This window comes from Tauraco erythrolophus, chromosome 3 (genome assembly GCF_009769465.1).
Source record: "Tauraco erythrolophus isolate bTauEry1 chromosome 3, bTauEry1.pri, whole genome shotgun sequence".
NCBI classification, from domain to species: domain Eukaryota; kingdom Metazoa; phylum Chordata; class Aves; order Musophagiformes; family Musophagidae; genus Tauraco; species Tauraco erythrolophus.
This window is the reverse complement of record NC_141467.1, coordinates 21373000-21387745: the sequence shown is the minus strand read 5'-3', so window position 1 is coordinate 21387745 and position 14746 is coordinate 21373000. Positions and strand designations below refer to the sequence as shown.

The 14746-nt window shown below is 36.4% G+C and overlaps 1 protein-coding gene across 2 annotated transcripts in view; it reads right to left on the bottom strand.

Moving 5' to 3' along the window:
• Nucleotides 1-14746, bottom strand: part of DNAH5 (dynein axonemal heavy chain 5) — a 159626-nt gene that overhangs the window by 13968 nt on the left and 130912 nt on the right. For both annotated transcript variants that reach the window (XM_086609042.1, XM_086609044.1), the window contains exons 63-70: nucleotides 14016-14332; nucleotides 12574-12729; nucleotides 11979-12161; nucleotides 6956-7199; nucleotides 5824-5938; nucleotides 5173-5363; nucleotides 3711-3832; nucleotides 2777-2926 (exon numbers count right to left, since the gene is read on the bottom strand). In XM_086609042.1, the coding sequence (XP_086465168.1) occupies nucleotides 2777-2926; nucleotides 3711-3832; nucleotides 5173-5363; nucleotides 5824-5938; nucleotides 6956-7199; nucleotides 11979-12161; nucleotides 12574-12729; nucleotides 14016-14332 (1478 nt within the window). The remainder of the gene's footprint in view (nucleotides 1-2776; nucleotides 2927-3710; nucleotides 3833-5172; nucleotides 5364-5823; nucleotides 5939-6955; nucleotides 7200-11978; nucleotides 12162-12573; nucleotides 12730-14015; nucleotides 14333-14746) is intronic.

The window sequence follows — 14746 nt, the reverse complement described above, 5'->3', positions numbered from 1 at the left end:
TGTATGTATAGATATATAATACATATAATTATAGTATAATAAAAATAATAACTTACTAAGCCTTTTGAAAGGTTTTAATTATTTAAAGATGGTATCTCCATTAGATAGCATAACTCCTAACCTTGAAATCTAGCTTCCCTTTCCAAATACTAGAGAAAAAAAGGAGGAAAGGATGGAAGATATGCTTCAAAGGTGTTAGGTCTTTCCCACCTTCATGCTTAAACAAACAATAAATTAACAGTAGTAATGATGAAAATAATTGTCACAAAGTAGAACATCCAGAGGAACACGTGAAGATCACTTCTGTTACTCCTTATTTTTTCATTTCAAAAATTATTAGATTATTCTTCCTTTTTACTAAAAATAGAAAAAGCTCTTTCAAACAGTCTAAGATGATCTTTCTTGTATTCTTTCCCTCTACATTACTTTTGTCTTAGACTAGTCTTCCTCTAAATACCTCTGGGTTACTTCTCAGAGACAAAACAATCAGCATTCAGCGTTTGATAAACTATTAGTTTTTATAAAACCACTTTAAGATGAAAGTGTAATTTGCCTCCATTAATGGAACTGAGGAACGAATTTTGTATGATCCGTTTCAGACACATAGCACACATCTGAGAGATTCATTATACAGTAACATTTAACCTTCTATTGACCGCAGTTACATCAATAATTGCTGAGACTTCCTCTAAATCAAGTCACAATGCCTAAAGGTTTACATTCATAAAATTAATACCGCACTTTTAGTGATGCATTCTGACTTCAGTAAATTGCCAGCCATTGCCCTGAAATTGTCAGCAATTGCATAATCTTTATCCTTTTGCATTGGGAAGATAAAGATTAAAAATAGGCTCATAGAAGTTGATTTTTCTTAAAGGTCTAATTATTTAATAAACTCCAATTTTATAATTCTATCCTTTCTAAACAGATGGTTTTAAAATAAAAATTTTGAACAGACCTTAATACACATTTTTTCCAAGGTGGTCTAGTTCTTCCGTGCAAGAAACAGTTCCTCAATTAAATTATTTTCATGTTTTGTTTTCTCTCAGCCAACTGAGTCCATGAAAATATTTTACTTCAGCGTAACATGAGGACAATTCTACAATTCCAGTGAGTAATATCAGCAAGGACAGTTAAAAACACCTTCTGAACTGATACAGGAGAACTGGATAAACACATAAGCTTCCAGACGAAACTCTATCTCCATAATCATTGGCTAATACTCATTCAATATATGCACAAGTCCATGGGACCTGGTGAGCTGCATCTGTGAGTCCTGAGGGAACTCACAGATGAAGTTGCTAAGCCACTCTCCATCATATTTGAGAAGCTGTGGCAGTTCGTGAAGTTCCCACTGACCAGAAAAGGGGAAACATAGCCCCATCTTTAAAAAGGGAAATAAGGAAGACCCAAGGAACAACAAGCCAGTCAGTCTCACCTCTGTGTTTGGCAAGATCATGGAGCAGATCCTCCTGGAAACTACGCTAAGGCATATGGAAAATGAGGAGGTGACTCGTGACAGCCAACATGGCTTCGCTAAGGACAAATTCTGCCTGACAAATTTGATGGCCGCCTATGATCGTCTGCATTGGTAGATAAAGGAAGAGCAACCAACATCATCTACCTGGACTTCTGCAAAGCATTCGACACGGTCCCACATGACATCCTTGTCTCTAAGCTGGAGAGACATGGTTTTGACGGATGGACCACTTGGTGGATAAGGAATCAGTTGGATGGTTGCACTCAAAGAGTTGCGGTCAACAGCTCGATGTCCAAGTGGAGGCCAGTGATGAGTGGTGTTCCTCAGGGGTCAATATTGGGACCAGCGTTGTTTAACATCTTTGTCGGCAACATGGACAGTGGGATTGAGTGCACTGTCAGCAAGTTTGCTGACGACACCAAGCTGTGTAGTGTGGTTGGCACACTGGATGGAAGGGATGCCATCCAGAGGGACCTTGACAGGCTGGAAAGGTGGGCCTGTGAGAACCTCATGAAGTTCAACAAGGCCAAGTGCAAGGTCTTGCACATGGGTCAGGGCAATCCCAAGCACAAGTACAGCCTGGGTGGAGAATAGATTGAGAGAATTCCTGAGAAGAAGGATTTGGGGGAGTTGGTTGAAGAGAAGCTCAATCTGTTGAAGAGGGTCCAGAGGAGGGCCACAAAGACGATCTGAGGGCTGAAGCCTGTCTCCTATAAAGGAAGGCTGAGAGAATTGGAGTTGTTCAGCCTGGAGAAGAGAAGGCTCGGGGGAAACCTTCTAGCAGCCTTTCAGTACCTAAAGGAGGCTTACTAGGAAGCTGGAGAGGGGCTTTTTACAAGGGCATGTGGTGATAGGACAAGGGGCAATGGATTTAAACTGAGAGAGGGTAGAATTAGACTAGATCTAAGGAAGAACTTTTTCACTATGAGGGTGGTGAAACACTGGAACAGGTTGCTCAGAGAAGTTGTGGATGCCCTACCCCTGTAGGAGTTCAAGGCCAGGCTTTGAGTAAGCTGATCTAGTGGAAGGTGTCCCTGCCCTAGGCAGAATGGGTGGAACTGGATCATCTTTATGTCTCTTCCAACCCAAACCATTCTATGATTCTGTATGGAATAATTTAGCTAACACTGCCCTTGTAATAAACGCATAAATTGTCTGGAAATAATTTCAGAAAATGCAATGTAAAGGTCCATTACAAAAAGGAGTTTAGCATTAAGCAAAAAAGTATTGAACTGCAATTCTGTAACTATTATTCTAATGACATCTAAATAGATTGTGTTCGCTATATAAAGGTACCTGAGCTATGGTCCTGTCAGGACACCATGATCTGATAAGAAGAAGATGTCTGAAGCAGTCCAGGGATTGACCATAGCCACTAGGAACCAGTTCTTCTTCAGGATTCTCACTATCAAACCAGATTTTCCACTGTTTCTCTGCTCTGGAAATCTGCAGTTATATCAAAGGAGTAAATCCCACTAAACAGACAAGTCACACTTCAACTTCCCCAACATCACAACTTTTAATGAGGGTCAGAGACACATAATCCACACAGAGGCATTTGTTTAGCAATGTTAGTACACAGATTTAGTGAGGCTATTAAAAATGAAAAAATGAGCTACTGCTCAGTATTGTCCATCAGTGATATAATGGCATAGCGAGGTCAGAACACAGAGGGCTAGGCTCAGACATAGCTTTGAGAACACTAGGTACATAGCTGCTCCCCACATGACTGTACAGAAGGTACCCTACACATATACCAAATGCTATTTACTTACTCCATTAGCTACACTTAGTGTCCATTAAGATTATTCATACAAGTGTTGAATTTACTGAGCACCCTTTCCCTAACTCCTACTCCATGTAATCAGAGAAATATTGGAACAGGCATCATAAAACATAGTGTAAGAAAGCACAACAGGGATATAAGAAAGTCTAACAACTGTAGGAAGATTCAAGTTGCACTATGTGAATTGGATAACAGCAAGTTGTATCCCAATCTGAAAGTATTATAATTATATAGGGTGTGAAATATTCTATTTTCTTCTTATTTTCCTGGGATTTTTTAAGTCTTTTTATCGATACAGGTTGCTAAGTAGTTGGGGTCACAGCTGTGGCTATCTGCTGTCAATTTCATTCTATTCTAGAAAATATACCAGCTTCCCACCACGTGCCTTCATCACTACCAGACAATTATTGTCAAACAAGAGATTCATTTTGAAAAAGCTCTTACTTGATCAAGAATATTGGAAAATTGTTGAAGTTTACTGAGCTCCACCAAGTTCAACCAAGTCATATCCACAATCCATTTAGCTGGTTTAGGAGGACAAGCTTTAAGGTCTAGGGAAGCACCACCTGCAAGAAATGTGGAATTAATTATAATTAGAACAGTTGGATACACCCAAAAGACAAAAATAAAAATAAATAAATAAAGACCACCTATTTGGAAAATGTAAAGTAGATAATGCAAGACTATTTCACATTAATAAGTCTTCCCAGTCTGGAGAATGACTACTTAATAACTAAGGATGCTCATAAAGAAATTTCTGAGGTAGGCAACATGTAAAATTTATTTTTAAAGCTTATTTTTCATCTTACTTTAAAACATTTTTTTTTTTTTAAATCCGGAACAGCTTCCCATTATAATCTAAATCTATTTTTTACTGTAAAAGAATAAGCTTGAGTTTAATGAGAAAAAAATGAAGAAGCTTAATATCAATGCTTTTTGCTATTATTTGTTGTTGTTGTAGATAAAGTAATAACTTTGCTAATATGTACATTTGCCTTCCTTGGAATTCAACTGAAGCTAAAACGAAGCAAACACAAAATAAAAAGAAAACACAAGCTACAAGAATCCAGATTTTTAATCATGAGGTTACAAGGTTTTTCTACCTTACAAAGTCACACCATCTTTGGTGAAGAAGAATTTGTAGTTTGGTTATTTTATATTATCTTTTTTTATGATGTACCTTGAACTTAATCTTTGTTAACTAGTTTCTCTTTTAAGGATTTACTATTTCTTTGTGCCTGGAAATAAATGCTTGTTGGGAAAGATGTTCTGAACATTCAATACAGAAAAATTAACAGTTATCATCTATAAATAAACATTGCTTGGAAAATTAAGTATCTTGGAAAGGTAATAAAAAATTACTTCAAGCTTTCAAGGGAAGAGACAGTGTTTGCATGCTAAAGCCATGAACTTGCCACATTCAGCTAAGATTCTGATGTTCTTTTAAACTGTTAGCATTGCTTTCTGTTCCTATTTGCTTGCTTATCCTCCTGCAGTTACCAAATAAACTAAAAGATGTTTAGTATAATAATTTTTCTAAGTCAAACACATAGCTGGTGGTATTTGAGCAGCAGACAAACATCAACTGAAAGGATAGTTAAGAATTTTCCTTTTAAATTGTCACGATTCTCAAAGCTATATTTATCAATATTCAGTGCACTGCGATAGATTAGAACTACCATACAATGCTGTCTGTCACTAGAACAGAAGGATAAGCTTGTATTATTTCAATTGACTGGCTTCTCATGTGCTAAAGGAATACAAGCTTATCGTTCTGTTCTATTTCAATTGACTGGCTTCTCATGTGCTAAAAGAAGCAGCAGGTTGGCTAGGAGATATAAATACAGCTCACAAATTTTCTACAATAATGTATGTGCTCTACTTAAATTTTTTCCATAGTTCCAACCTTTAATAAGTGTCAGAAATTCTTCATGCTTCACTCTATTTCTTTGTAGATCAATCTTCAATGTAAGTAATAATGTGAAAAGAAATTTGTGCTCCTCATAGAGTCCTCGGGCAGCATATTTGAACACTTCATATGTCATATGTTCAATAATATTGGTTATCCTCTTGCTAGTTATAGGGCTCTTGGTAGACCTGTTGGAAGAAAGGTCTGCAGTTGAGTGTTGATTTGCATAGGCTTTCTTAAAGGGAATACTATGTAAAAGACAAAAAGTAACAGTTTAGAACTTTCAAACCATGAAAAAATAATAGATCACAAACACAGAATATCAGACAGCAAGCTAGCAACAACTTCCAGATTGAAGGAGCAACAAAAAAAATTCCTTTCTAATCAAGCCTTTCTGCATAGCTGAAAATCGAGTATAATGGGTTTTAATTACCTAATGCCCAATTTTTAAGGATTGTAAGTACATTTGAAGGTTCTTTGCCTTTGTAACTAACGAAGTCTTATGGGTATTTAAACTGACAATTCCTGTTAAGATTGTAACGAGCAACATTATTCTTTCTAACATTAGTTTACAACAAATCTTTACTGTATTACAACCACCTCCAGAACTGGGTAAACACAAGTGATACTTGTTGTTAGCTAAATTACCTGGCTAGGGAGCGGTCAAAAAGCCCCAAAAACTGCCGAAGTGAAGTCTGATACATCACATTGACCATGCTCATCTCAGTAATAAGGAAGTATAAGATGCTACCTCGAGTTGCAACTGAAGGACAGGAAACAAGACTGTGTTCAAAGCAGAAGTGCAGAGCAGACTTTTAACTCTCTACAAGTACAGTGAGTTTAACACTAATGCTAACTGAAGATCCTTCAGCAAAATAATTAAAATGTTAATGTAATCCTCATTTTTACATTAGCAAAAAAAAAATCTTTTCTGTAATTAATGTATACTATGTAAAGCCCAGTTTGCAAATATAAACATATTTGGAGAGCATCTGAATGGTATACTCCAATATTCAGATCATCAGTGGAACATATAAAAAGTAAGATGGTTTGAAGTACTATTTGAATATCCAAACAAATTTCTCTTTACAGACTTTTACAGGAGTCATATAAAAGACAAATCAACTATATTGGTTTAAATTACTTTTGGCAGTCATTTAGTTTTATATATAAAGGTTTTACAAAATCTGCAATGATTTCTGGTACACTAACTGTACCATTTTACAATTTCCTAAAATGCAGGTATAACACTGAATTCCAGAGAGCGCTTTTTTCCCACTTTTTTCACTTTTTCACCTGTCAGTTAAAAGCCAAAAGACTGATGAAATGTGCTGACTATAATAACTTAACTTATGGACCTATGACGGGATAAACAAAGCATTCATCCAAACAGATAGAAAAAGCATTTAGGATTATACTGGCCCCCTAAAAGAACGTCAACATGTTGAACTCAAACATACAGCTACCTAAATATCCTAATGACTGGTCAATGACTGACAGAATGACTGTCTAATTGACATTCCATAAAAACTGGCAAGAGAAGTTTAGGGAGAGAATAGATCATTCCATCTTAAAAATTCCACATGAAGCATAACAGACTACTTTCTGCACCATAGTTCAATATGACATTTTCTAGGTATGATTTACTTACAGGAAAAATACGGATTCTTTCCACCTATTGTGGTCTTCCTGATCTCATTGTATTATTTCTCTTATTCTAAGTACTGGTGCTTTAACAGTATGCTCCAGTCATTTGTCTTTCGTCACTACTTTCACTCACCAGGTCTGTACTCTTCACGGGCTGAGTTGATCTGTACTTCAGTTTCAGCAGAAGTTTGCAGTTTCTGTGTTACCTCCTCAGCAGTCTTCTTAGTGTTACTCAATACAATTAATAGACTCTCATCATCTGCCAGAGAACTCTTAGTGCTTGTAAGTCGGAACAAAAGATTATCTTCTAGGTCTTTAATTCTCCTTTTGTTCATAGTCACATCTTCAATAAGATCTGTTCTTTCTTTCTCTAATTCCTGTTGGAATACACAGTAATATTTGGAAAACAGAGGAGTAATCAAAAATAAAAACAAAATAAAACAAGGTATTTGTTTTTAAAAGTACTGATCCTACTACAACAGTGTGGGTCAAGAGTAACTGCATGAGTTTGGGGAAAGAATTTCAGTGATGTTTCTGACAGCAGGTCTATTGCCAGGTTTCAGTTCACTCTTATACTAGTCTTAAAATTAAACTTTAAAAACTTATTACAAATTAATCCCTCAGAGATAAAAATACTCCATTGAAACACCACAAACTGTTTCAATTCATTGAAGTAAAAAGAAAGAAAAAGGGAGAGGATGGGTTAAGGGTCTTTCATGAGATAAGGATAATATGAATCTTATGAATCAACAATAAGTGAGCCAGTTGGCAGAAGTATCAGCTACGTCTACAGAAGTACTCCTTCACTGTTTACAAAGGTCTAATGGATAATTTTCATGTCTCTCCAAAGTTGGAAGCTGTGTATTCACTCCACCTTTGCCAAGTCCCCTTCAGCACTACAGACAGGCTGCTACTCTTCCAAGGAAACAGGGACAACACTAAGAAATACATGATCTCTCATATAGCACTAGAGGCATTATGAACCTGAGATATTAGCAAGACTTAAGGAAAGGTTTTATCCTCTCATTTGAGTAGCCTTCATTTATACAGATTTGCAACACTTATAACTTTTGAAATTGTTTTTTTTTTTTGTTGTTTTCCCAGATTCTAAACTTGTGGTCTTCTCACTCCTACATTCTGCTAAGATTCCTAAGTACTTCACAAGCATTTAATTCTTGTAAGGAAAGTCCTTTTATCTTAAAAAGAAAACTAAAAAAAAAGAATTATCTTCATCTCATTATCAGATTTAGGTTCCTTTTTTGTCACTATACAAAAAGTATATTGAAACATCATCATCACCAGGTAGAAAAGATTTATTGGGACTATTGTAATAGAATAATGTAAATGTCACATAACTTAGAAGATGCGCATACAGAATCAAAAGATTCTGACAAAAACTGATGAAAAAAGACAAAAAAACTGCAGTTAACTCCATTTTAATCAACTGATGCCTAATGGAGCTAAAGAAAAGCAGGTAGCAATTATGAAGCAAGATAAGCATTATGCAAGTTTGATGAAGCAGAAACCATTTTTTTAAGTATAGCGTTTAAAGAATGTTAGCATCCAATTAAATATAATAATTATCATGGTGAGAAACCATTCTGAGCCAAATTAAATCTCATGTTTTGTTGAGTTCAGTTTAAAAGGTTAAACGTATTTTAGAGTTCAATGCATTTAAAAAACAGAAAGCTAATTTTTCCTCCCAAGAAGAGCCTGAGAAACAAGTTGGAAACAGAATGATCAAACTAAAGGAAGTGAAGTAACCTTAGATGAAAACCTTAGTGAAAGATCCATCTTTTAAGTTTTTCAAATACTTTTTGTAGATCAAGAAGAGTACGCAATTGAAAGTTTTCTGCACGCCTTCAAAAATTTCCAGTCATAACATCAAGGATGCAAAAAAACCTAAGTTACTATATAAAAATTTCAAGGAACTTGTACCAAAAAGGCTATTTCAAATCCAGCTTTATAGAACTGCTTTCACACGCTGACATCATTTTACAGGCTGTACCAAAGAACGCTAGATCTTTTTAATATTCATAAAATATAAAAGCTGCTACATAGTTTATATCATTCTGGCACAAAATGATTCACAGGTGCAAGAATTTGCATCAACTGTTCCTTACAAAACTTGAGCCTTTTTTCACCACAAATCTTGAAATATGAATGTGAAAATTCAAAAAGCCATAAATAGTTCCTGTATATTATAAATTCACTACTAATCTGACATAGTTATTTCTACCACACTAAATAAGGAAGTTTTTTGTCGAATTACATAACAGCCAATGTATCAAAACAATCTTATCATTAAAACAGTATAAATTGTACTACATTCAGGCATATATCAAGTCTCTCAAATGCAATTATTCCAAGAAATACAGTGGAATTAAGTTTATACAGATATACCAGCTACCCTTTGACTTTCTTTTGCTTAGCTCACATCTCACAAATTGGTGGAAAAGAAGAAATCAGTACCAATATTCTTATCAGTAATCAATCAATTCTTTGAGATGTATGCCACACAGATTCCACCAATTGGCATACCAGACAACACAGGAACGGAAAGTCAGACTTTGCAGACTCTTTAAATGATGTGGTGTAAACCCTTCTTTTCCTCACTGCATGTCTAAATCTCATTCATTCTAAGTGCAGAACCATACTAGAGACAGTGGAATGGCAAGAAGGATACAAATGTACATACAAACTTTGAAGAACACTAGCATCAGATAAATAATTTTTTCTCTTTTTGAGGCAGAAGTTCCACACAAACATTCTAACACTGGATACGGCCAAGCACTTATACTGCTCTAATCATTTGGCAAACCATCTCCCAGTTAAATAATTCCACCATCTCCCTACCAAAGGCTACAAGAAGGTAGCAAGAATCCAGACACTTAAGAGGGAAATCCTCAAATTCCCAAAGGTGTATAACTAGATATCATAGGAAAAATTTTTAGACAGTGAGACATGTAAACAGAGGCCAAGCAAACTGAAAAGTGGTAAGTACATTCTATGAAAGTCCTCCTGCCTGTCAGGTGGTCCACTTGTCATTTATTTGGAAGAATTAACCCCAGATGGTCACAAAAAAAAGCAGTAGTGAGTACACCACTCTGAGAAGCTGGTTCAGAGAGCACAGTATATCCACCCATTAGACATTCCCAGTTAGTGGCAAAGATACCACAGAACAGCCCAGAAAGCCAACCATATCCTGGGCTGCATCAAAAGGAGCGTGGCCAGCAGGTCGAGGGAAGTGATTCTGCCCCTCTACTCTGCTCTTGTGAGACCCCACCTGGAATACTGCATTCAGCTCTGGAGTCCCCAGCACAAGGACGTGGAGCTGCTGGAGCGGGTCCAGAGGAGGACCACGAAGATGATCTGAGGGCTGGAGCACCTCTGCTATGAAGACAGGCTGAGAGAGTTGGGGCTGTTCAGCCTGGAGAAGAGAAGGCTCCAGGGTGATCTTATAGCAGCCTTCCAGTACTTAAAGGGGGCCTACAGGAAAGCTGGAGAGGGACTTTTTACAAGGGTGTGTAGTGATAGGACAAGGGGCAATGGCTTTAAACTGAAAGAGGGCAGATTTTGATTAGATCTAAGGAAGAAATTTTTCACTGTGAGGGTGGTGAGGTACTGGAACAGGTGGCCCAGAGAAGCTGTAGATTCCCCATCCCTGGAAGTGTTCAAGGCCAGGTTGGATGAGGCTTTGGGCAACCTGGTGTAGTGGAGGGTTTCCCTGCCCATGGCAGGGGGGTTGGAACTAGATGATCATTGAGGTCCCTTCCAACTCCAACCATTCTACGATTCCATGATTCTAATAACTTTAGTTTGGAAGAGACCTCCAGAAATGAACTAGCTCAACCGCCGGCTCACAGCAGGTCTAAATAGGTCAGTTTCTCAGGGTCATGTTCAGTTGAGTCTTGAACCCTTCCTAGAATGGAGATTCCACAACATCCCTGGATAATCTGTTCCTGGTTTTGACCACTCTCCATGTAATTATTTTTTTTCCTAGTATCTAATCAGAATTTCCCATGTTCCAACTTCAGTCCATTACTTCTCAGGCTATTGCTTTGCAATTCTGAGAAAAATTAAGTTCCTGTCTTTCATGTGTCCTCCAAGCAGGCATACAGCAACTGTGATGACTGGAGGAATTTGTTGATAAAACGACTGTCATCCTGAGGAATGCACTGTATTGCAGGGCCCAGAAGTGAATATACACATCACACCGTATTTCAGACAGACAGTGATCATTCTATTACATAGTGGGTTGACAAGCTGTCAGTGGTTGAAGCAAAGCTGATGGTGCAATGAAGCTGTCTGACAAAACATAAGCCTTCACACAATGAGTATGATTTCTCTCATGAGATCCATGGACTGATCAGGAATGAAGTGCAACTGCTTGACATTAACAAGATGACTGAGGTCATTAAGAAGGAATGTCTTACACTGGGGAAAAGATGGGGAAGAATGATGGGAGGATCTCAACAGATGCCATAATAAGAGAACAAACACATTTCTCTCCAGTGAAAGTAAACTGGAACTATTGCCAAAACCTTAGTAAATACACAGTCATAGAGTATAGCGTCTCATTTGACTTCAACATTGCCTGACCTTATAGCTACAAGGATCAGGTGTCCAATAGTTCAAAAGATCCCAACCAGCCTCCCTCCAGAACTGCTGGTGGCATGTTTATTGGGATTGTCTTCCTGAACTTGGACTTCCTCAACTAATACATCTGCAATGTCAAAATAGGTAGTTAGCCCGTTTCCCCTTGGAGCAAGGAAGTAACTAAGTCTGAATCCTTTGCATGAGGCTATCTTGCCTTGAGCTCCACAGTATGTAGACAGAAGAACATCAGTTTTTATTCCACACCCTTTTCATAGGCCATTCTCATGAGGTTATAACTCACTGAGGCAGGAAAAATAAGGTGAATACGGTACAGTTGAGACAATAAAGACAAATAGAAACTTCCACTTGAATAAGTCAATTTCTTCTGTGTCAGCTTTTAAACCATCATAAACAGGTAATATTAAGAATAATCACAATAGAGAGAGACACAAAGTTACACTGCAATATGGGAATAGAGAGTAATAAACTAAAATGGAAGTAAAACCTTCTAAAGGTAAATGTAAGATGTATAGCCAGGAGAAAGATTATTGTATTACCTGTTTCTCTGTGAGAATGACTCTGCCTAAGAGTTGATTTTCAAGACCTTTCATGGTCACAGTAAAGTCAATGATGGAGGTTCGAGCACTGATTTCAGGAGAGTAACCTGGATTTGGCAGTTTTGTAGTAATGTAAAGTCTGAAGCCATTCATAACATCTACTTCCTTATCACCAACCTTCACCTTAAGAAAAGTATTAAAAAGAAGTCTTGAGATATCGAGAACCAGTACACTTTCAGGTACTGCATGTAGAAAAAAATGTTCAAAGACATAAAAAAGACATAAAAATACTGCTTTAAATTATGCGTCTGATGCAAAGACTTTGTTGAAAATATCTATTTTTTATCTTTAAACGACTCATTCACAGATTATTTAAATTTTTAAAAATTGTCATAAGCAAAAGGATAAGGAACTCTACAGGTTAAATATATTAACTATTTGTGATCTTAAACTCTACTCTTTTTTTTTATTAGAATAAATCAATTTTAAATATGAGTTTAGTCTTTTACAGTCATATACTTATCAGGAGCTATTTCGTTGAGGGCAGGGGGAGCAGAACTGTTTCCACTTGTTTGTTCATTTGTTTTATTTTTACCTTGTTGGCTGAACCTGTTTTAATAAAGTTTCTTTCCAAAACATGATCAAGTGCTGGGTCAAGCTCTTCTCCAACATCTTCTATCAAAAGAGGTCTTCCCAAAGAAAGGCTGTCTTCTAAATGATTTCTAAAGTACTTGTGATTCAAAGAAGTGATCTAAAAATACAATCATGGACCTATATATTATATTATGCCCTATTACCAAGCTTTTTGTTCATTTATATTTATAAATTCTTTCATTTTAATTTAAATTACTGACAAAAACTTTGATCCTGTGGTTAGAGTAGGATTAAGGCAAAAGTTGTAATCACAAGCAAAGGTAGCATGGGTGTGTACCATATTCTCAGATCTCATTGAATGCAAACTTCTATTTTTCAACTACAAAAGTAGAGACAAAGCAACACTAAGCTCTTAAAGTTTTGATATCCTACGAGTGCAACTAGACCAGAAATGCACAGGAACCTTTTATCACCTTCAAATTTATCTTAGATAACATCCTCAAGTCAAACTGTAGCAAGACCAATTCCAAGATTAGGAATCTTTTTTTTTTCCTTGAAAATTTAGAGGTTATATTGAACAAGCTATTGAATAGTCTTTGCTTTACATAGTAGTTCTCAGTACAATTGTGATTAATTTTCAACATGTACATAAAGCATATGCAGCTTACTTTGCTTATAACTCCATAGTTAAAGTCTAATAATCATTTTTTAACATAACTAGCTACGCAACTATTAAAGGGTTCCACACTGAGATAACAATCAATATGGATGAGTTTCCTAGTAATACTCTCAGAGCTACCCTATTATCATTCTTCAAACTCCTCTTTACATTTTTCAGAGATATCTTTTTAAAAAGCTGGTTTATTGGTGTAAACACAATTGTAGCAAGCAAGACTTTCTCATATTTTCCCGTTTGCATTGAATTGGTATATTTTGCCTCAGACTGTATATCATTGCAATACTATCTTCCCTGTATGTTTGCAGAATATTTAGCACCTGACATCCATGCTAAGAGAACAAAAAATATTAATAAGTTCTGCTTAAAAGATGATTAGAAATATCATGCTGTGCATCTTCATTTTTAAACGTTTATATGAACCTGTATTAATCACTTATTTGGTGTTTTCTAATGCTTATAGTATTTTGCAAACATGCTTCAGCCCTTATCAAACATTACCCATCCAGTCTATTTTCCAACAGTTAAGGTTTCATTAAAATAAATTTATTAAACAAATTGAGTCACTCGGACTACTAAGCTTCAAATATACACTTTCATACCTAGTCAATCTCAAATCTACCAAAATATATCTGAGACGTCCTTTATATCAAGACTAGGTATTTTATATAAAAGGCATTTGCTAAGTATCATTTGAATCACCTAATTGTAATGTTTTGTGAGCTAAGAGTTTCTAGGGATTACGAAAGCACCAGCATTCATATTACCTGAAGTTCATTTCTGCCTTCCTTATTTTTGATCCAAATTTTACCCTGTGCCTGTGGATCGATTAATAAAGGATAACGAGAAGCTTTAGTGGCAATGATTCCATTCTGTATGGATAAGTCATCATTTGGTAATCCTTGCAGGTTCCATTCACTGATAGTTGGAGCATCAGTCAACATTTCTATGAGGTTCAAGTTGTTACCAAAGGGGATTTTGCGGCTTTTCATTTCCTTTTGCCAGTCATTTAATAGCAAACTGCGGAACTCTTGGTTAAAAGGACCAGAATAGGACAGAAAAGCTGTAGCCAAGAGTACATCACCTTAAAGAGAAAAGGGAAAAAAAGAAAAAACATTATAATTTTGCCTATTCTATTCATGCTGTTATCTGGCTTAGCTGGTAACTTAAGAACACACTTTGAACCATGAAGAAGACAAATCAGCCTTTTTCCCAAGGCTCATAAAATAGCAAGACAATGCTACATTTCAGTAGACTCCACATTTACTTTATCCTTACAATGTGACTGTAGGAATCAAGAGAGGGTCATCTGGCAGCCAGCGAAGGTCAAGCCAACAAGTGCACAGACAACCCCCACTATTCCAAACACCAGATTCTGCACAAGCCAGACATCGCAGAATAGACTTCCTTATAAACTTCCAATTCCATCATTTCCTTGCACAATCATGAGAATAAATCAATAGTAGTATTGATTTAATAATAATAATTAATTTAATAA